The sequence below is a fragment of the Rosa chinensis genome, chromosome 6, assembly GCF_002994745.2.
Source record: "Rosa chinensis cultivar Old Blush chromosome 6, RchiOBHm-V2, whole genome shotgun sequence".
Taxonomy (NCBI): domain Eukaryota; kingdom Viridiplantae; phylum Streptophyta; class Magnoliopsida; order Rosales; family Rosaceae; genus Rosa; species Rosa chinensis.
In genome coordinates, this window is record NC_037093.1 from 48,185,263 (window position 1) to 48,207,957 (window position 22,695).

At 37.8% G+C, this 22,695-nt stretch overlaps 2 protein-coding genes across 2 annotated transcripts; one reads left to right on the plus strand and one right to left on the minus strand.

Moving 5' to 3' along the window:
• Positions 1 to 1,868: 1,868 nt before the first annotated feature.
• On the plus strand, positions 1,869 to 7,234 carry LOC112169061. Its single transcript, XM_024306003.2, has 4 exons — positions 1,869 to 2,113; positions 5,421 to 5,533; positions 5,815 to 5,912; positions 6,808 to 7,234. Exons 1-4 carry the CDS (start codon positions 1,939 to 1,941, stop codon positions 6,950 to 6,952), a joined length of 531 nt encoding a protein of 176 aa, XP_024161771.1. The 5' UTR covers positions 1,869 to 1,938; the 3' UTR covers positions 6,953 to 7,234.
• A 6,484-nt stretch (positions 7,235 to 13,718) lies between these two features.
• Positions 13,719 to 16,781, minus strand: LOC112172723 (cyclin-dependent kinase inhibitor 3). The gene is made up of 3 exons (XM_024310188.2): positions 16,138 to 16,781; positions 14,554 to 14,757; positions 13,719 to 14,291 (listed from the first exon to the last, which is right to left on the minus strand). The coding sequence occupies exons 1-3, from the start codon at positions 16,581 to 16,583 to the stop codon at positions 14,222 to 14,224; spliced, it is 720 nt and encodes a 239-aa protein (XP_024165956.1). The 5' UTR covers positions 16,584 to 16,781; the 3' UTR covers positions 13,719 to 14,221.
• Positions 16,782 to 22,695: the final 5,914 nt, after the last annotated feature.

A 22,695-nucleotide genomic window follows, 5' to 3' on the forward strand; every position in this document is an offset into this window, starting at 1 on the left:
CTGCAAGGGCTGAAAGGGCCGGGCCGGGCCTTTGTTTAACTCACACAAATCACAATTTTGCTGACTACATAAACTCAAACTGAAAAAAAAAAAAAAAAAAAAAAAAAAAAAAAAAAAAAGACACACACACACATATGAAACTGAATACTTGAGATTTGAGAACCTGATTTAATTACAAATATCTACAAATCTCACACATCTCACATTTTTACTGATCAAGTAGTATACTTGAAATGAAACTGCACAGAGGCAGTAAGCCACTGAGGCTATAAAAAATGAAGTACTATTTGACACTTTGATACAAAAATTGATCATGACTTCATCAATTCACAAGAAGTGGTAATCTTTGATACAAAAACTGAACTATTGGAGCATAGTTTGCACAGAAGTAATGTTTGACACTTTGATACAAAAACTGATCAAGTCTTCAAAAATTCACGAGTGGTAATCTTTCATGGCAACCAAACAAAGAACCTGCAAAAGAAAACCATATAATTCATTTATGTGGGATTTCAGTTCAGCAACATATATAAATACAACTGGACATATTTCTGGGAAAAACTTGCTTCTGGACATATATTTCACTTTATTTACTTTCAAGTTAACATCACATATTTCTGTTCAGCAACAAATGCAAACAAGTTTATTGAAACCTCAATTTTAACACAAACAAAACATATATCGTCCAAAAAACAGAGTCACACACCTTTCCTTAATCTCCAATTGACTCGACCCCTTCGGTGTTTGAATTAGGACATTCAAGTGCAATCATCCATTCCGAGTGTATGACTGAACGAGGATGAAAGATTACCTCACCAAGTGGATAGTTGTTGACCACCACCGACGTCACCATTTTTATACTGATGCAAAGGAGATCACCGATATATATTTTCACTCTGAGAATTATTAATCAAGGAAGAACTGTCAGATTTCGAGAGAGACAGAGAGAGAGAGATCTCTTCAAACCCATAACAAACAAAAATCTGGAACAAGGTCCTCACCTTGTGCGTCGGTGGTGGATGCATACCGAAGACCAGGAATGAAGTCCACAACTTGTGGCTTGTGCGTCGACGTCGCCTACTCAACTGCCTCAGCTAGCGTCAGAACCTCCCCACTGTCAATATCACAGCCTCTGCCTCAGCTCGCGTCGCCTACTCCTCCTCGATCTTCGATCAGACTAGTCTCTTAGAGAGAGGCAATCTGGACAAGTCTGAAGGAATAGAGAGGCGATCTGGACAAGTCTGAAGGAATAGAGAGCATGAGAGAGATGCGATCTGGACTTTGAAGTCTGAAGGAACAGAGAGGCTAAGAGAGATGGAGCCGCCCAGTGGCGGAGGAGTATAGGTTTGAAGGAAGAGAGGGTTTTGAGAGAGGCGGATGTGGTCTTTGCTTTTGTCTGAAGACCTCGATCTCGATACTTCGTAGCGTCTAGGTTTTGCGGTAAGTAGGGCTTGAGTTGGATTTGGATCCGAGTTGGGCTTCATACCTTTAGGCCTCAAACGGACTGACTCAACTTAAAAGACCCATTTTCTAATATGACATATTGTAATAATTCAATACAAGTTCTAATGTTCTATACTTCTATAGTTTTATACACATGTAATAGAAAATAACAAACATAAAATATAAATTTTAGGGCCAGGCCGGAGGGTATGGCCGAGTTTCATTTGCATGACCCTTACCCGACCCTATTTGAGAAAGGGTAGGGCCGGCCCGCCCTAATGCAAGGACCGGATCGGGCTTCGGCCCTACTGACCGGGCAGACTTAGAGCTGAAGGGCTAAATGATGAGGCCTATCGAACCCGCGTTCGGGCCGGAATTAGGCCCTTAATCCATACTAAGCCGTAAAAGCCGAGCACTATCTTTGTCAAGTAAAACGCCAATCACTCTCCAACAACACAAGTCACGAGTCACCGCGCATTGCCACCACTTTAGCCAATGGACTTATCTTCGTGGTTCCGGCGCAACCTTCTGCGGAACACTGAAAAGACCCAGAACCCAGATCCCCCAAAGCCAAATGAACCTGAACAAGAGCTACTTGGAGTCACGGAGCAGTTGATCAATCATGTCAAGTCTTTCACTTTAGAAACCTTCAAGACTTTCCCTCTCCCAGGTATGATCGACCTCCCCCTCTTATCACTCTTCTCATCTTATGCCATTCTATTCGGTCCCAGAGAAAAACCAAACTAAAACAACATTGCTTTGTGTTTTGTTGCACTAAGAGTTGATTAGGAGATAGGGAAGTAGGAAAGTAGTTACGACGAAGGGCTTTGGTTTTGTTTGAGTTGCAAGAGATTCGGGTGACATCAGCAAGGGTTACATTCATAGGAACATTAAGCTGTAGAGGTTTGTTATCTATGATGAATTGAATTTTGGTCTGCCATTGCAACTGTGTATAATAAGTGTTGAGATGTAATAGTCTATACACTAGGGGAGCGTGCATTAACCTCAACATGCTTTCTGCATAATCCTGTTAGTTTTCTTGAGTATATCAGCCGGTATTCAAGTTTAACTTCGTATTTAAGATCCATTTCTGCCCCAATGACTTCTTGGACTTTTGGATTATCAACATATGTCCTCTTGCGATGGTTTCACCGAAACATCAAGTTTTAGACCTCTCCAAAGATTTCGGGTTCTATACGAGAAAATTGCAGGTTTTATGCATATCGTTTAGGTACTTAATGGAAGACTGTGATGAAGAGTAATTTGGGGAGAAAGGATTTGTAATTGAATTGATTGTTGGAGATGATGGTGACTGAGAATCTCATCTTCTTCTTGCCGTGTTCCTTGCTGTTAGAAATTTCATATTCATATTCTGCACTTTCTTTTCATTCTGATCCCAGCCAGCCTTTTCATTAGAAAGAATTTCACAATTCTTAAGTGCTTATCCTCTTGGGCTGGAAAGAAACCTAAAAAAATGCATTTTTGGCCTTTTCTTTCAAATTTAGTTCTCTTTCTGCAGGGATTTGAGCATAAAAATAGAGCTAAAATTCTTAAAATGACTTACTAATTGCTTGAAGCCTTCAATCCTTGAACCTTCCAGTGGAGTATTGTTTTTGAAAGCCTTAGTTGGCCAGCTTTTGAGAGTATGCGCAGCCTCTGCCAGCCAAAAGCTTCTTCGTAGGGTCATCTTGGAAGTCACCATCTCCAAAACTGTTTGGCATTTTATATCTGCTATTCCATTCTGTTGAGGGCTGTAACCTACTGTCAATTGCTTCCAAATGCCTTAATCTTTGTAGTTGCCATGAGAAGTCTATTACCCTCCTCTGTTACTGAGAATGATCTTGATGTGCAGCCACTTTGCTTTTCTACAAGAATTTGAATCTTTTGAATACCAAAAAAATTTCCGATTTCTCGTTCAGAAATAAACCCAGTTATTCTCGAAAAATCGTGAATTTATGTAGGAAAAGAAATCCAATGCTGTTTGCTCATGATATCCTTCACATGCACCTGATGTTGCTTCAATTTTTGGCTGCCCATTCTCCATACATTTTGGTTTAAGTAGCTTCATTCCTTGGAGATTTAGATGAGAAAATTTTGAATGCCATATGGATTGTTTGAACCAATTTAGAAATTTTTCTCCAACAATTGCTTATAATTGAAGGTATTGTGAGGAACCTTCCTGTTTGTGGCATCCTGTAAGTAGAAGTACATACGGGGAAGCTGTAAATGGATGGGATGCAAAGCCCTCTTTGAGAGGATCAAGTTGTAGTCCATGGAAAGGTATTTCCCATGGTTATTCTTCTTTCCTTCAGTGTCTTAAATTTGTGGTATTGGTGGGGAATGAGGATAGGGTGAGGTTCTAGGAGGATGGCTAGCTAGAAAATCATCCATTTGAAAGTGATGAATCCTTGACTGTACTTACTGTCCAGAAATCATGAGAAATGTATCTCAAAGCTTGTGGATGCTTCTGTCTCCTTATAACTGGGATTTTGGTTCTAAGAGAAATCGTAATGATTGTTGAGGTGTTGCTATGAGAGACTTTGAAAGGGGCTCACATGTTTCCTTTAAGAGGATTCTAGAAGATGGAAGTTAGAACAGCCAGGGTTGTTCTCCTGCAAATCCTAGTAGTACTTTTTTTACAATAAAGTGGATCCTCCTTTTACTCATATTTAGGAATGAAAGAGCCCCTTTGGAAATTAGAATTCTTGATTGGTGGTTGCTCATAGGAGGGTTAACACTTAAGACAAAGTTCATGGCTTTCTATACTGCCCTTTTTCTATTTAATTGCGGTACAAGTTGTTTGGAGAGATTGAAGCTGTTTGGGTTATTCCAAGGTGCGGTTTTGAGCTGTTGAGTACTCACTTTCAAGCTTTGGACAAGGGAAGAAATGTATCACCTTCTGGGGTTTCTTGTTGGTAGTTTTATGGGTTATATGAGGTGGGGTAAGGAGTGGAAGATCTCTTGATGTTAGAGGTTAATCTCTTTCTCCTATTATATTTGACATGCTAGCTGCTGTGAAGTGATGTTTGTCTATGTTCTTGAGTTTTCCTTGTCCTATAGGTTCTACAGATCTTTTGAACTCATTTCCTGTTTTCTGGTTGTGAATTCCTTATTAATCATTTGTATGTTTTCTTGTTTCAATATAATCTTGTTTCTTCAAAGAAAAATATTTGTCTTTGTTTTTGTGTTTTAGGTATGTTGCTACTGCATAGTAAGTTTTTCTTATTCCCTTCAGTTAATGCATGTTTCCTGTCACACACACAAAAACAGGCATATTCTCATTCCAATATGAGAAGAAAATACTGAAACTGGTTGACTTTTCTTTGAATGACCAAACCCATCATGCCAAATATATTGGATAAAAGGTGAAGTAGGAAATATGATTTGATGTTTCAGTAGGAAGGTATTTACGGACACAAAAGGATTCTGTTTGAGTTGCTATTGCACAGCTCTTGTAATTCTGATAGTCAAATATATCTCAAGACTTACATTTGTAGGAAACAATAAATTGTAGAGATTTCTTTTCAAGAGAACTACAAATGCGTGTAGGAATCTGATTTCAAATTAATATGGTCTAGCCAGAAATAGTTTAGGCGTTTTGTATATATAAGAATTAATAAAATTTGTTTCTCTTCAAATGAATAATTAGAATAATGATAATTTGGCTTGCCACTACAACCATCTGTAAGTAAGTACAAAAACAGAAAACTCTAGAAACTAGGATAGATTGCATTAGTCCAACTTGTTGTTTTGATGTTTTGAGCAGTTGAGAGAAAATGAATTAGTGATTAAGCTTGATAACGAGTTTGACTAACTGTGATGTGGTTAAGTATTGATTAACTCTTAAATCTAGAGGCTTGGTTTCTTTTCATGCATTTGATTCCATGCATCAGTGCACAAAGGCTGTAATGGTTCTTAAGCTTATTTTATTCTCGTTCTTCAATTTAAGTGTGTACATTGAATTGATTGTGGTGCAGATGATGAAGGAGCTACTTCTGGTGACAACTCTCTGACAACTTCAAGCAACATTCAGAAAGATCTCTCGGAATGGCAGGAAAGGCATGCCATGTTTGTGCTCTCAAAAGTGAAGGTTGATGTTATTGGTTTTTGTATTTCTTATCCAATTAATAACTCTAAATGCAACTATTCCAGTAACAATTTGGAATTTTTCCTTTTTCAATTGGCTGGTGCCTCTGATTATGTTGAACTTTGTAGCCAAAATAAAACTAATTTTCATGACAGTAGCTTAGGAATTGAATCAAACTGTTATAAGGGGATATCCTAGGCACCAGAGCTAGATTTCTGATAAGTTATAACTTAACAGCATCATAAAATCATTTCAAGCATAATTTGTATCATTTTTGTTTTCAGGAACTTTCCCACCTAAGATATAAGCTATGCCCAGGCCACATGAAGGAACATCAATTTTGGAGAGTATACTTTATGCTTGTCAAGAAACAGGTGGCCGAGTAAGTTTCTAATCTTTTAATTGGTTTTCGCCGATGTCATTTCAGAGCATGGTTTGATGATTGATAGCCAGGTTTAAGGAATATGTGTACGATTGGTTTGTTTTAAACTCGTTTTGAATTTCCAGCTGATCACGTAAGAGCTCAGTACATACAGATAGCTTCTGATAGAGCTCTAGACTGTTGACCTCATTTCTATCACAGAAGAACAAAAAATTAGAACAGCAATCAAGCAAAAATGGTCCAGTAATCTCAACAATATTGCATACTCTACACTTTGACTTGCTCATTAGTTTAAAGCCAAAATTAACCCTTTCAGTATAACTTTGTTTGATTTTGTGAACGTTTACGCCTGGACATCCACCATTTCAACCTTGTAACGAACAAGCATTTCAAATGAAGGAACAAAATATTTTATGTGATAGCACCAGGCTCTTTGATTAAGTCTGATATGGTAAAGCTTCTAAGGTTATTGAATTTATGTTGATATACAATCATTAAGTAGTGTTGTTCCCTGTAAAAAATTTGTTGGCAATAACATGATGCTTAGCTAGATAACATTTTTAGGCATAATTGATTCCCCTCCCTCTGTTAGTACCAGAGGCGCACAAGTCCATGACTAGTTTCCAAAACGGTTCAAATTTCTTTCGGACTATTATCACTCTTTGGTTCTTCAGTTCCTGTAGATGAAGTTTGCTTGTTAATAGCGGCGAACAGAATGATGAAGTATCTCCAGCTAACGCATCTTCAGCAAGTAATTTAGTTTCATGATTAGCGTGATAAGCAGAGTGCTTTGGAATGGAATCATGAAAATTGTTTACTCATTTCAGTGTTAGCCTTCATTTTAATGACTTTAGATCTGCAGACACACTATTTAACATTATCTTCTGATTATCAGATATGAGCTACGTGCCATACAACTAGCAAGGCTCAAAGAAGTGACAATGGAAAATGAAAGGTCAAGTGCTGCTGATGGATGTGAAGTTGAAATGGCAGAAGCAAAGCACAATGCAGTTGCAAGCTTAGCACCTACAAATCCATAACATCACATGGCCTTTCTTGTAGCTGTATCCATTAGCTAGTCAACGGTTCCACTAAACATTGGACAAGATCGAACCTAGGTACAACCTTACTCCAACATGATCCGTTCTTTAGGTTTTGCCTTTCTGAGGCATTTACGGAATATAGAACCAGGGAACGTTAGAATCCAAATCTTCTAATTTTTGGGCTAATGGAATAGTGATTTGTCGAGGCTAATTTGTTCACATGTTGCTACGTTATTTGTATGATATTAAGTGATTTGGTGACTTACCTTCCCACTACCACCGGCACTCCACTTTACTGCGAGGAATAGAGAAGTGGATTGGTTATGAACTACAAAGGTGCATTTTAAGGTTTTAATTGCTTTGAATAGTAGGATCACTAACTACCGATATTAGAAAGTTTGAAACAATGTATGCATCTGCTAGGGTTGTCCTTGGCCATCGACTCTTTTTCCACCGAGAGACAGCGAAGGCCTTCGGAACAGTCCATCTCATCATTGTGTCATCACACAATGACTAGCATACATATCCCTTGCTTTGGTATTCCATTAGCGACGGTTTCTTCCCCATGCACAAAGATGGCGCCGACTCTGCAGATATTTTACTGGTCAGGGTGGCGTGGTTCCCACCAGGTGGGTTGCCGCTTGACAAACCTTTAGGTACAGGGTTCCCCATCTCTACTGATTGTGCTGCTACCGCTATGCGTGATCTTGGACCTACCTTTGTCGGGTTGTGTTACCCAGAAAATCTCTTGGCGCTAATGCTAGGACCGTGCGGTGCTAGTTTTTTAAGAAGGGTGTCTTGCCACCCGCACTACCTAACGCTCGGTCTGTTGAGCCTGCAAATACAAAAAGTTGTGTAAAATCATTTGATCAAAGCCTCTTCTAGTCATACCACAATTCAGGGCATTGGTCGTGGAATATTCATTTATTTGTTTAGGTGACCAGAGATTTTGTCTTTTGTAGGCTCTTTTTGAAGAAGTGAGCTTCAATATATTAATGATAGTACTGATTTTTAATAATCTACTTGCTCACTGATTTATGGTGCAAGTATAGGGATCCATCCTATGTGCCGTTCTAGTTATGAGATAAATGAAATCTCTCTTTCATGTCAAAATTACCTTTGGATAAACACTCACTTTATTGGTGCAAAATTTAACTAGTTAAAAGTATTGTGCAGTTAAATTCCCTTTGATTCAAAGTAGAAGAAAAGAGTTCTTCCCCACAACTGTTATAACTTATATATAGCAGGAATGTCTCTCACATCCACCCATCACAGGCCAGTCACTAATTATTAAAAGCAAGTGAGACATTGCATGTTTACCAAGGAAATTTGTTTTAATAAGTTACTCTTATCACTTAACGTAAGTCTTTCCGTCGTGTTGGAAGTTTTTTTAAAGAATAATTAGGTAAATTTCATGTGGGTTAAGAAATCACTTTAATGTAATTAGTAGTATCTTTATCAACAAATTGGTATTATCTATGTGAGGGGATTTCAATAAAGTTAGAAAAAGAAAAAAATATCGTAATATTAATAAGAGAAATAGTCAAGATATGCATAAAAGTATAATATGTGATAAAAATTGAGTAGAGGCATGCAAATTATTGTTCTAAGACAAGATTTGTCTTCTACCATACATGATTGAATAACAAACTTTCTCTAAAATACAACAACCCTTTCCGTCCACTTATGGTTGATATGTATGCCCCAGCACAACAGAAGATCTTTGCTGTGAATGCAACAATAACAAATAACTCACCACATTTGCTCAATTTCTCTCTCTAAGTCGATCCATATTTCTTTCACTGAGACTTCTTCATGGATCTGACCAAAATAATCACTCTCACCGTCTCATTAGGCAGCGAGATCACGCCCGTGGTCTCATCACTCATCAGGCAGCAAAAACACTCGCTTGCTCAGGAAGTGGCATCACTCTCACTGTCTCAAATAGCAGCACCACCACTCTTGCTATCTCAAACCTACGGCCAAATTGAATTGATTCAAAGGCAACGGTCCACATTAATTCCTCTAAAAATAAAAATAAAAATAAAAACACAAGTAACACAACAAACAAATTTTCTTGAAGGTAATAATGGACCAAAAATTCGTAAGATTATATTCCACAACTAATATTAAACTAAACAATCTTTTAACCAAATAATACGTAAAAAAATTAAAAAAAAAATTTAATTTCATAAAATTACTAAAATATATTTGCCTTTTGGAATAGTGTTTAAAAATTAAAAAATTAAAAAAAAAGCCTCTAATACTAACGCATTTCTTTATAATGGTCAACAATCCTCCATCTCCTCCAAAGTTCTTCATTTTTCACCTAGCTAGCTCTCAATTTCAAGAAAATGTCAAGACAACTAGATAAGAATCACTCCAAAAAGGTTTATTTGTGCATAGCTATGGTTATCGTTGGTAAAGATGGTTTTAAGGATACTAATAAAGAGAAGAGAAAATTGTGGGATCGTGTACATGAAGTGTGCGAGAATTGCAAGTCTACTAAGGGCGTTGTTAGAGTGAGGCCAAGTTGTGAATCTCATTGAAAAAAAAAAAGCTAATACCAATGCTGCCAAGATCTAACATCGCCAAAGTGCTAAAAGCCACCTCGTTGAGATGATTGTTTTTAATTATGCATTATTTTGCGAGAGATGATGAAGTGAATGACTATATCTATGGAGGGTGAAAAAGATTATCTGGATAAGTTAAGATATGATACGTGGCGAATAAGAAACACATCCGTGACAAAAACATCACTTTTCAGTTTGTCATGTTTTTGTCACAAATTTGTGATCTAAAATCCAAGTCTCCACTTGTGATGTAATCACAGCTTCTGTTGTGTTGGGCCACACATGTCAACACTACTTTCCTTCTTATCGTCACGAACTAAGAAGTGATGTTTTTTGACAAGTGACAAAAACATCACTTCTTAATTCGTACATTTTTTTTTTTAGTTCAAATGATTTCTATTGATTGAACGGTCAAAACGGCACATATAAACGGTCCATATGGACCCCTATACCATTCACTGTTACAAATCATGCTCAATTATTCAAAGAGCTTGCCAAGACTAAACCTAAACTAGGCAGTTTAGGCTTACAAAAAATACTTTTGACTTGAGTCTTCCTTTGCCAATGCATGCAATTGTGGTGCTCCAGAAGGATCAAATATTTAGTGCAAAAACATAGCAGAGTTTAGAGAGCAAGCTAAAAACCAACTTACAAATTACTCAATCTCTTTCCCCTTACCCTTACCCTTACCCGAAGGGCTAGAAGAACATGGTGAATAAGTGAGACTCAATGGAGGAGCAGGTTCCTTGTCATTCTTGGTCTTTGGTGGATTTTTATTTCGGCTCCAAGAGGACGCCCCCTTTTCTTCTTCATCTCTGCAGCTACAACTGGCACCATTAGACCTCCTGGAGTTTCTTGAAGCCCCAAAGATTTTGCAATAAATTTGGCGATGAATTTAGGCATCTTGAGCTTCTTTGGCTGAGCCACTTGTCCTCTGTTTTCATCAATCAGGACTAGGGTTTGGACTTTCTGAGGTGAAGGGGTAAGAGTGCGCCTACCTCTCTTGCTGGGCATCCAATAGTATAGCAGGTTCAGAGGGATCTTTTCAATTGGTGTCACACCATCATATTCCATCAACACCATTGGAGCTCGAGCAAAGTTCCAAGGCCCTCCTCTAATCACCTTGCGCAAGTCGCCCCAATGATCAAAAGAGAAGAGGAAAAGGGAGTTTGATCTCTCCTGAATTTTGAAGTTTTCTTTCCAACACCCAAATCCGACGAAAGTGACAACGAAGATCATTGATCTCCACAGGCTTGGGTGAGAGGGATCTTCCCAACAAGTATGCTTGAGAATTTCGTCGAGTTTTTCCACATGACAGCATCGTGATATCAATCACATCATCTCCTGCAAGTGCAAGAGACGCTTGAAAGCTTGCAATAACTTCCTCAAGAGAAGCCATTTGAGAACAAAGATGAAGGAGAGGAGGGGGAGGGTTGCTAGACGACTGCGGGGTGGTGCACAAGGCACTAATATGGGGGCTTTGGAAGCTTGGAGGCGCGGCTTAGAGAACACGCTTAGGGTTTTTGTTAATAAAACTTATTTCTATTGACACATGATGGGTAAAATCACATCCGAAATAAGAATAAGACATCATATCATAAGTAGTAATGACATGTGGCACGCAAATCTATAGTTGTCAAAAATAATAACAAAAATGCAAAATTTATTTTTCATTTTTATTTAATGACTATATATTGCTTATATAAATCATTCATAAATTATCAATTAATACTATGATCAAATTATTGTCAAAAGAAACAAAAAAAGAAATGGGGCTCTTATTATAGGACCTAAAGATTGGAGATGAAGAGGTGCTATATGAATACTATGATTAGAGTTCTCAAAATGAGACTTGGGATCTCCATATAGGACTATATATAGATGGGAGTTGCCCTAATGATGCTGCCACAATTCCCACAAATATAAAACCGGAATGCAAATACGGCTTACATCATCGAGAATCACCACTCTTAAACAGTAAAAACACCCCAACCTAAGTTCTACTACTCTGTCAGTTCATTGGTATCCTATCCTCTACTATCCAACGCATATTCTGTAACATCAAAACTCAAAACAAAGTGGTGCAAAACTGCAAAAGCATCATACCAAAATGGACAGAATAGCAACAGCCAACCCTTCAAGTTCCAATCTTCCAATGGAACCAAAGCTTTCACAAAAAGAATGAGAAAGAAGGATTCTGTGTAATATACCCATGAATCGCTTGAGAAAAATACCCTAGAACGCATCGTATGCACTTGACAGACTTTGTGAAAGTTTATGCCCTGTCCGACGGCACGCCCTCGAGGCGTCGTAGTCAGACGGGCCTAAAGGGACCGACGGTCGGTTGGTACGTGGTTCAGCCGGTGTAGGCTCTGTGAGGGGAGGGAGGCTCTGTCCAGATAGTCTGGAGCGTTCGACGGTGAAGGGCGGTGATGGGTAGATGACTGGCAGGAGCAGTGGGGGTCGTTTTACCCCATAGTGGTGTGCGGATTGCTAGAAGGGTGGTTTGATTGGTGGTTGCCTGATTGGAGGTCACTGGTTGCTGGTTACAGTGTGGGGGCGTGGTTGGGATTCCCTTAGCTCAGATCGGGTCAATTGGATCTGATCTGGGATGTGCAGTCCGGATCTGTTCTGGGGAGTGGCGGCGTCCGCCGGCGAAACGGGGTTGGTGGGCGTTATGTGGAACGGTGCGCGATCCCTTGGAGTCAAGGAGGTGGCAATGGAGTGGCCAGTGGCGGGGAGGTAGGGGTCAGGCAGTCGGGACGGTGGAGTCATACCATCTGCAGTGGTCAAACTTGGCTTGGGCTTAGTGATGTTTGGGCTTGGGCCCAGAACCCATGGTATATTAATTTTAATTTTATATGTTATTGTTTTTTTACTTTTAGTAAGACGTGGCTTCTTGCTGGCAATAAGTCCCTAGAATCTTTTGGTAGGGCGACGTGGGCTTTATGAACATTCAGTGTGCCTTGTCTAGCCTAGTGAGGCGGCGAGCTATTTGTTTGATCAAATGGACGCAACCTCCTAGTGGCAGGATGAAATTGAGTGTCGCTAGATTTATTTCTGTGTGACAACATAGTGAGAAAGCTGTGCAATTTGTAATGATGCTTCTTCTTGATAGAGTTATCTTTCCGGTACGTTACCGCTATGTCAAAGCAAATGGAGTAGCCGTTAGCGCACTTTTTGCTAATTGGTGCTCGTTAGCATACATAGATTTTGTAGAGAGTCCTGGTATTATTTTAAGATGTTCTCCCTATGTATATTGCAATCTGGGGTTCAGGCTCTACGTCTCCCCCCCCCCCCCCCCCCTCCTTATATTCTGCAATTTCATTAATCAAGGCTTGAGGGCAGTCACACCGCCCCCCCTTAAAAAAAAAAAACGAGAAAATCCAAGTCTCAACTTGTGATGTAATCACAGCTCCTTGAGGAATCAGAACCCTACCATGTACCATTGGAACTTCAAAAATTTACATTCACGGCTTCATGTAATTGCCCACTTGACACACTCAAACTGGGGCCATTCTTTGCCACCACAAATCTAGCAGCAGAAGATGTTATAGAGTAATACCACAAATTCAACAAAAACATTCATGTCTGTCAGACCCGGAGGCCTTCAGTTTCATAATACTATTCACCACTCCAGAACTGCCTCCCCAACCCCACCTACCGGGTCACTCACACACCACACCACATTTGTTCTTTGCGGATCAACATATAAATTGTGCAAAAGCACGACTTCCCAAATCAACTTCCAGATTCTGATATGGATTCTTTGCGGATCCAAAATCTAGTGCATGCTTTTGCAGCTTTGCTTTGCTTGCTTCAATATTAGTTGTGTATTACAAGTCCAAAATCCCACTATTTCATACAATACACGGTTAGAATTAGAAGTCGGGCAAAAACAAAGCATATCCTACTAGCAAACAGGAATAAAATCATTGAGCAGAGGAACGAGAACTAATCAGAAGGGATGAAACCAACGGCAGTTCAACTTAACCAACCAGTCCCACTGGGTGCATGGACCATGGACCATTGGAGCATGGACCATTGGACCATGTTAGATCTAAGCCTCTTTAAGTCTAACCGGTACACATCAATGATCACCCTCCTTGAAACACATTAAACACGTAGAGGAAACAACCACATCAGAAAGCAATCTCAAATAAGATTTCCAAAATTTTGAAACATCAGCATCAAGACTTGTACCAAAAAGTACAGGTAGGTTTGACTGATCTAATTAGTCATCAATAGAATGCTGGGTACATAAACTCAGATGAAATTGAGAAGACGGAGATATGGGAAAGGAAATTTAGGTTACATTTATTTCCAAAGAGCAATGAGCTCATCATCCGGTCATCCCTACCTAAATATAGACAAAGGCTAATTCCGAGAGGACAAATTGAAAATCTAGATAATTAGATATACCCCTCCAATTGATATTGACAGAAGAGTCATCAATGAAATAAAACCAACCACCCGATCTCTTCTGAAACGATCCCTTCACTCTTCGACAAAAAACCTGGGTTTATACTCTAGGGACTGATTAACAGATTTGTCATAAATAGTCAGATGACATTTCTTTACATGGGGTTATGAGGTTGATCTGAGACGCTGAGCCACTAACTACTACACTTGCTTCGAATTCTCAACCAAAAAGATAACTGAGAAACTGTGGGCATCGGAACATTTGCCTCGCTTAGGGAATCACTTGCTCCCATTCATACCTTCCTGGAAGGGGCATATCACTGGTAATATCAAAGTTGTACCTGCAAAAATCAAGCAAAAGAGTCAATGATGGACTGAAAGTAACCTGCGTAAGGGGGATTCATGGTATTTGTGGGTGCATTAAAGCCAATGGTACCACGAATTAAAACACATTGAAATAACTAAAAGAGTCAATGATGGACTGAAAGTAACCTGCGTAAGGGGGATTCATGGTATTTGTGGGTGCATTAAAGCCAATGGTACCACGAATTAAAACACATTGAAATAACTAAAAGAGTCAATGATGGACTGAAAGTAACCTACTTCTCCATAAAGAGTTTCTGTTGCTGCTGCTCAGCTTGGGCAAAGAACTCGTCCATATCAAGTGCAGTTGGAATGGTTCTTTGGGTATCATTTCTAACTCTTTGGTTATTTGCAATAGAACTTGACCGCCTTGTTGTAGAACCAGGGGTTCCAACAGAGTCTGAGTTCCTTATCAAGCTGCATGGCGTGCTTTCTCGGGTGCTCCTGTATAATCATGACAAATTTGATAAGGTCTTGCTTAAAAACATTCACCAGCACCATCCCCAACTTATTTACTCTTTGCTTTCTTAACATAAGACCAAAGTACTAATGAAACATCAAGAACACTTACCAAGTTACAAATTTGACAAATTAAAGTGCCACCAAAAAAAAAAAGAGAGGAAAAAGTGTGCATTGAATATAATATTGGCAGTGTGTGATACAATTAAAGCACGAGATCTGCAACTCTTTGTCACCTACTGCTAACCTCAGAAATAGAGCGTCCCACATAAATGTATTCAGGGACCCGTGAAAATGATACATGATTGCTAACACAAATGAAGTGCAGGAGCTATTGCTGTCAGTACTGCAATAGACAATTTTATTATTTCTTTTCATCAATACTAAACTGACGGGTAAAAATACAATCAAACAAAAAATGAATTATTAACCGGAATACCAACAATAGTTTCTCTCTTCTCGTAATATGTACAAACAGATGGAAACCGTGTTTCTAGTTATGCAACAGGCTGATGAAACAGGTTTAGTGGGAAATCTTTGAGGGGCCAAATTAACTTGACATTGGTCTCTAGACAAACAAAACTGGGGTTTCAAACTAACATTTAATACAATTAATATGCAGTCATGTATGATGTCTGCACAATTAGACTTTTTTTCTCTTTCACTATTTGGTAAGCAGGAAAGAAATAAATCCGCTTTCCTCGGTATGGAAAAGCTGCTTTTTCTAACAGCTCTGCCACATGTTTGTAAACTTAGATATTCATTAAAGAACTTTCTCAAAGGTCCCTTATATGAAAGTGAAAACATGGAAATCAATCAAAGAGCAGCAATACCACCAATGGAACAAGAGTTCAATCCGTGCCTGTGTGTGAGAGAACGAAGAAACAAACAGTAAAAAAAATGTTTAAAATGAAACAACCATGAGAAAAATCTCACTTGTGCCTAAAAGCCAGAGCAAAGAAACTAAGAAAGTACACCGGTACAGCTCAAACCTTTCAAAATGTCTAACCCCTCTCATGCGAGGGAAGAAGTTGAGGGAAATTAAAATTCCTTTCTTTGTGTTCTGATTATCATTTATGTACCAAGTCAAGCAGAATCAATCAACCAGACTAGTAACGAAACAGAGAAGAGAAATGCACACCAGAAATGATAGATCTATGATAAATCCTACATATAAAAAAAAAAAAAAAATCACAAACTAGAGGAAAATAAGAAACGCAATAAAAATAAATATTCTAGTCACACAGAAGAAACTCATATTCCACAAACAAGGACAGTGAGAAAACAGAGCCATTTTGAAAATCAATGAGCCAAAAAAAACAGATTCAAATTTGAATAACAGAGAGAGAGAGAAGGAAAATATACCTATCTCTGCCATCAAAATCCAAGTTGTTTTCCCCAAATGAAGCCTCAACATCGTTGGCATACTCTGCTTCACTTTCAACATTACCAAAACACCCCTCCCCGTCCTTCTCGTTCCTCTCATCCCAGCCCAAATCCGCCGACGAGCCCACACTCAACCTCGAATTGACGGCCCCGCCCCCCGCGTAGCAATCCCGAGGACCCTGAGCCTGAGCCTGCTTGTTGGCGTCGCTTCGCAGCGGCGGCTTCTCAAGGCGGCGGCTTCGGAGCTGGAGATAGTACAGAGACGAGGAATCGGAGTCGGGCGATTGCTGCTGCTGGTGGTGGAGCTTCTGGAGGGCTAGGGTTTTGGCTCTGGTTCGAACGCCGAGGGAGGACTGAGGTGAAATTGAAACCTCCATGACGGCGATTTCGCCTGTGATCTTGGATTTCTTCATGTATTTTCCCATTAGGCCCTCTCTCCCTCTCAATTTGATTTTGAATTTCTCGTTTGGGGGTTTAAGCCTGTGGTGACGAAAGAGACCGAGCAAGAGAGAAAGGGAGGTTCAGAGTCCAGAGAGAGAGAGAGAGAGAGAGAGAGAGCGGGAGAGAAAGGGAGGGACCAATTTTTTTTTTGTAAAAATGAATGGGATCTGTAAAAGGAGAGAAGTGAGAAGAAAAGTTAGGGTTGGGGTTTAGGGAACAGTCCTTTATATATCTACATTTCCCCTCTCCCCTCCTATTTTTCATCATCTATTAATTTTATTTTGTGGACCCATCTCTATTTTTTTCATTATCTCAAATTCTCAATTATGAAAATTGAGATTGTTTTCCTGTATACGAAAGAAAAATAATTGAAATTGTTTACGTCGCTTGTTATATGATTGTTTTTTTGTTTTTTACGGACGTTACGAGCGGATCATTATATGTAATCTGGCTGAATTATCAACTGATGAAATTAGTCAATTCTTAATTATGGTTTGAAGTTCACCTAAGACTCTAAGAGTGAATTCGAGGAACTCACTTTCATTCCCGCTGATTCATTCACTGGACTCGTGGCTAACACATGTCCGCACTAAAGTGTCGATCCCAAATAAAACACGAGCATTAAAAATATAAAGGTCATGTATACTTTGGTGTTGTTATTTGTTAACATCAGTGCGGTTGCCCTTCTTTCTCAAACTCATATGGTGTCGTTAAAGCACGGCTCCACTTTCACATATGAATTGGGCACCGCATTTCATTGAGCTTAGGTTTTTTTTTTTTTTCCTGCCTCCTTATATGCTTAAGCTTAGCGTAAACCCACTGTTTTTGGCTTCGCCTACTTAAGGATTATATGATACCTAGGTCTATTTTTTGCCGGACAATCGAGATCAATAGAGAATAAGGCTCCTATAAGATCGTTTGATGTTTATTTTCTAGGCTATTTTTTTTCTTTGTTATTGTTGGTAATATTTTAGGAAAACTTCTTCTGTTAGACCACTTATCATGGTGTTCTTCTCTAATATTATTACTTATTTATTGAAATTGCTCCTCTTGATTATAGGATTAGCATTCAGACCACAGAGCAGATTATAGGATAAGCATTCTCAGACCACATAACATATTTTAGGATAAACCATGTCTTAGAATTAACTCTTAAAAGTGATCACCGATATTTCTTTATATTGCAATGTTTGGCATGAACATGTCTTGATTTGAGTCCCACATTCTGTATATTATCTACACTTTCCTCCAACTTTACGATTAAGTCCCAACACAACTTTTTGTATCATTAAACTCTCAAAGTAAATCTTTTATTTCCGAAAATTCAAAATATCGTATGGGAGTCTTAGGTGAAGATCACGTATATAACAAACATAATAATTTTTTTTTTTTGTTACAAAAAGTTCATGTAAGAGGAAGGTTTTCCTATACTGTCAGGGCCAGAACAAACTTACGAACTTAACCCAACAGGACTTAAGAAACTGGCTAATGTCCCAGCCCAGCCGATTGGTATGGAATTATGCAAGATGTTTTCTAGATTACCCACCAACAAAGGATAGTCGGCAGCGGGATTCGAACTTGGATAGGGGCTCCAACACAAGACCGTCCTTACCAACTAAACCAATCTTTATTGGCGACTACAACAAAAAATTGCCAAGAAATCAAAAGAGAAATGAGGTAAATCTATCCAGTAAACGTTACCAATTCAAGTACACAAGTTATTCAAAGTTTTGGCACGCCTAGTAGTCTTCACGTCAAAGTTAAGCTAAATTGGACAGACTCATTCAAAGTCTTCAAGTCTTTTAGGTCAACTTGAACCGAAGGGAGCAAGGAAATTTTTCCTGCTGAAAATTGGATACAGTACACACTTCTGTAGCATTATCAATACTGGTGTCCCCAACTCTCTTTTGTTTTAGCATTAGAGGACAATTAAAGTGGAATGATCTTAGGCAATCAAAGTAAGAGAATTTTGCTTTGTCAACTAACATGGGATTTCTTTGTTGTTTGTTAAAGCATCTCTTTATTCTTGTTACTCTATACGGCTATACCCCGCAAATATCCTATCGGAGCTCGTATAAATAAGCCAATTACTTAACAAAAGCATTTTATTTTTAAGGAAATTTTGTGTAGTTATTAAGCCGTTGAATATACAATTTTGATACGAGAGTAACAAATACACTTTCGATAGTTTATAGACCTGAATAGTAGAAAATAAATTAAGCTAAAATATTCTATTTCCTTAAAGAATTGGAGTTACCAAGTTACTCCTAGTGAAGCTCCGGCAAAAGGACCTGCCCTATGAACTTCTTGTTCTTGCAACCCTTAGGTTTCTTCTTACCTTTGTCATAACCCTGGCTTTAGGCTTTGACCTAGCATGCATCTTGATTTTGCAACCTCATGGTAATGCCTACTTTTCCCTTCGCAATAGCTTGAAGAACAGACTTTGCAGGTGAAGCTACCAAACTAATTGTTCCAGATTCCAAGTTGGTGCGAACCCACTGATAGACTATATAAGTTGCAAGACGAGTCACTTGTTACATAATTTTTTATAATTTAATCTTGGTTCTCAAGTGCATAAAACTCTTTTTGTTAGAATAAATTCATCTAAAGTGTTATGCAATCTTTATTTTAGGTTCATTTAATAATTCTTTCATATATATTGGTCAGTAAAAAAGAAATAGTTCAAATTTTAGCCCCCTGAATTATTAAATGTACCGAAAGATCTTTAATGGTGTGTATTTAATCTCATTGAGCCTTAAGTCCCTGATTCTCACGACTCCTCTTACCTAAAACATTTACTTGGCCACTTCATATTTAGATAAATAACAAGATATTGAAAACTTCACATCATGTCGATACTAAATAAGTAAATAGTATTATGAATGACCAATGGTAATGGTTAGCAGGGACTAGCTGATATTGGCAGTGGTGGAAGCAATTAAGCAGTGTCGCAAGATAATATAGTTTGTAACAACTAATTTTGGTTTACTTATTTAGAAATACGAGTTTATTTTGAAGTTAAGGAACAAACCACGAAATACCACAACTAATTCAACGCCACCATATCAGTTTTCGAACTCCTCTATCTTGTAGAAAAGTCAAAGGCCTTAACCACAAAGCTAAAAGGAAAGCCGGTAAATGCGAGTTTACAAATGAATAATATATTTATTTTTATAATTCAGCAACATTACATATAATATTTTTGAAAAAAAAAAAAAATTATATATATATATATATATATATATATATATATATAAAATTGGACAATTGGGGAAGGATAAAAGATGTTGGAGGAAATCGTTAGGGAGCTTCACTTCGTGGTTCCTCGAAATGCTGAATGAGTGTTTAAAAATCATGCACCCGATTTGGTATCGGAATAATAATCCCGACTTTTCCCCTGAATTTATGGCTTTTTAGGGATTAAGTGCACACATCAATGCATAACATACATAAATTCCCTAAACCAGTACGGTCATCGCAAATGGAATCTTTTTTTCCCGCAACAAATTTCCCGCCAAAACGCAGTCATCCCATTGGTGCAATCACCAATAGATTATGTGCAGAAAAATAGATGATTGAACAAGGCGGACCCCGCAAAGGACCCACAACACTTGTATGAAAACATTGATGATTCCCTCTACGATGCCCCAATATGAAATGAAAAACTTATTTTATTTCTTATAATAAAATGAATAATGAAGAAACTTTTTTTTTTTTTAGTTTTGAATTAGCTCAAGTGGTGAGAGGGATTAAATTAGGTTAGGAGATCGTTTCTCTGTTCCAATGTAATCAAAAATGAAAAATGAAGGAACTTGCTTTGTTTTATGAAATTCCAACACTTGTTTTCTTTCTTGGTTAATGTGTATATATTAGAATATTTTGCAATTCGCCAGTTTTGTGAATTTTTAGTGAAAATTCATTTGCTCATCCTAACAAACTTAATATTTGTAGTTTTGGAAATCCAATAATTCTACCATTTATTTCTTTGTGTTACTATTTTTATTTCAATCTAGTTCTTCTCATTCACCATCGTCATCAGGGTTTCCATGATCAAGTCATTGGCCACTTACCATTCTTTGCATCGTGGTTGGCCATGGCTCCCGTCTCACCTATCACATTTTAACTTTTTTAAAATTCAACTCATAAACCAAGGTTATTTCAAAGCCTTAAATCAAGTTGAGAAACAAAGTTTTGGGAATTAGCAGTGAGGTCATACAAGTTCTGTCTTTTTGACTCAAACATTTTGTTCATAACCGTATTATAGTAGGGTCGATCGTGAGGATTGGAAATGAGCGACCGCCTAGACCCTTGAATTTCAAGGGTCTTTTAAGCTAAATCCTTACTATAGTTTTTTTCTTCCCACCTATTTTTTTGCAATAAATCTAATGGACACCCAACCTATTGAAAAACTTTTTACTTGGGTCTAGATTTTTTATAGTTTCTTTTACTACATTGATGAGAATTCTAATTTTCAATTATACACGGGTAAGCCTCAGATTGAAGTTTTGGTAGTGACTCAGCAAGCAAGATACAGTGAAGGAACTAATTCCAATACAATTCAATAAATTGATACTAATACTCTCTGAATATTACTATATCTTTCAGTCAAACATCGCTGCGATTTTCAGTTTTATACAGCTTGACACCACAAAATTCCATCTTCAACCTCGAGATGCTTTACCAATTCTGAGTGATTGATTGGATGAAAAAGAGAAGGAAAAAATAAATAAATAGAAAGGTGATAATAGAATTTCTATATCCTAATTGAAATACTTTTTTAAGAAAAAAATGAAAAGAAAAAAGGAAATAAAATCAACAAGTAACGGTACCATTGAGAGTGAAATGTTTATTACTTCTCTAAACCCTCGCCTTATAGAGCCCAAACTCCGAGGGGAATCTCCTATAAATTCCAAAACAAGGATCCCATAGATTTTGACAGTGTGTTCCTCTAGTTTTAACTTTTACTGTCGTTGGTGAGTCATGACCTATTGGTTAGCTAGCCTAATTAACACTGTAGAGGTCATGAGTTCAAATCTCACTGACATCAGGGGTGGGGTGGGGAGTTACACTGTTGATTGACTGTCGTTTTCATCTCAGCTGACCACATATCACATTCTAACTTTTTTAAAATTCAATTCATAAACCAAGGTTTTTCAAAGTCTTAAATCAAGTTGAGAAACAAAGTTTCGTCAATTAGCAATGAGCTGATGCAAATTCTGTCTTTTTGCCTCCCACATTTTGTTGATAACCATATTATAGTAGGGTCGATCGTGAGGATTGGAAATGAAGTGATAGCCTAGGCCTATGAATTCAAGGGTCTTTTAAGCTAAATTTTTTGCAATAACCCTAATGGACATCCAACCTATTGAAAAGCTTTTTCCGTGGGTCTAGATTTTTGTAGTTGCATTTACTACATTGCTCGATTAAAATACAAAGGAATTATGAGATTGAAGTTCTGGTAGCGACTTAACAAGCAAGATAGAATGAAGAAACTAATTCCAATACAATTCAATAAATTAATACTAAAATATTTGACTAATACTACTCTCTGAATATTACAATATATTTCGATCAAATATCACTGCGATTCTACTACAAAATTCCATACTTTACCATTTCTGAGTGATTGATTGGATGAAAAAAGAGAAGAAAAAAAATAGAAAGGTGATAGAACTTTACAGAAAACATAGTAGATATAATTTCTATATCCTTGTTGAAATACTCTTTAAAGAAAAAAATAAAAAATAAAAAATAAAAATCAACAAGCAATGGTATTATTGAGATTTGAGACTGAGGAAAAGCTTATTCATTCCCAGAAACGCTCGCCTTACAGCCCAAACTCCAAGGAGAATCTCCTATAAATTCCAAAACAAGGAGCCAACAGATTTTGACAGTGTCGTCATCTGGTATTAATTTTTACTGCAAAAAAGTCTTTGTTATTTTTTTTTCTCTTAGGGGCTTGAAACTTGAAACTTGAAACCACCGTACAAGTGGGCGACGTGTTACTGCTCCGCAATCATTCACCTTACTGTGCGCCCTTTTTTTAATAATTTTTTTTTAATCTCTCAATTATTTTCTCAATTATTTTCAAGTATT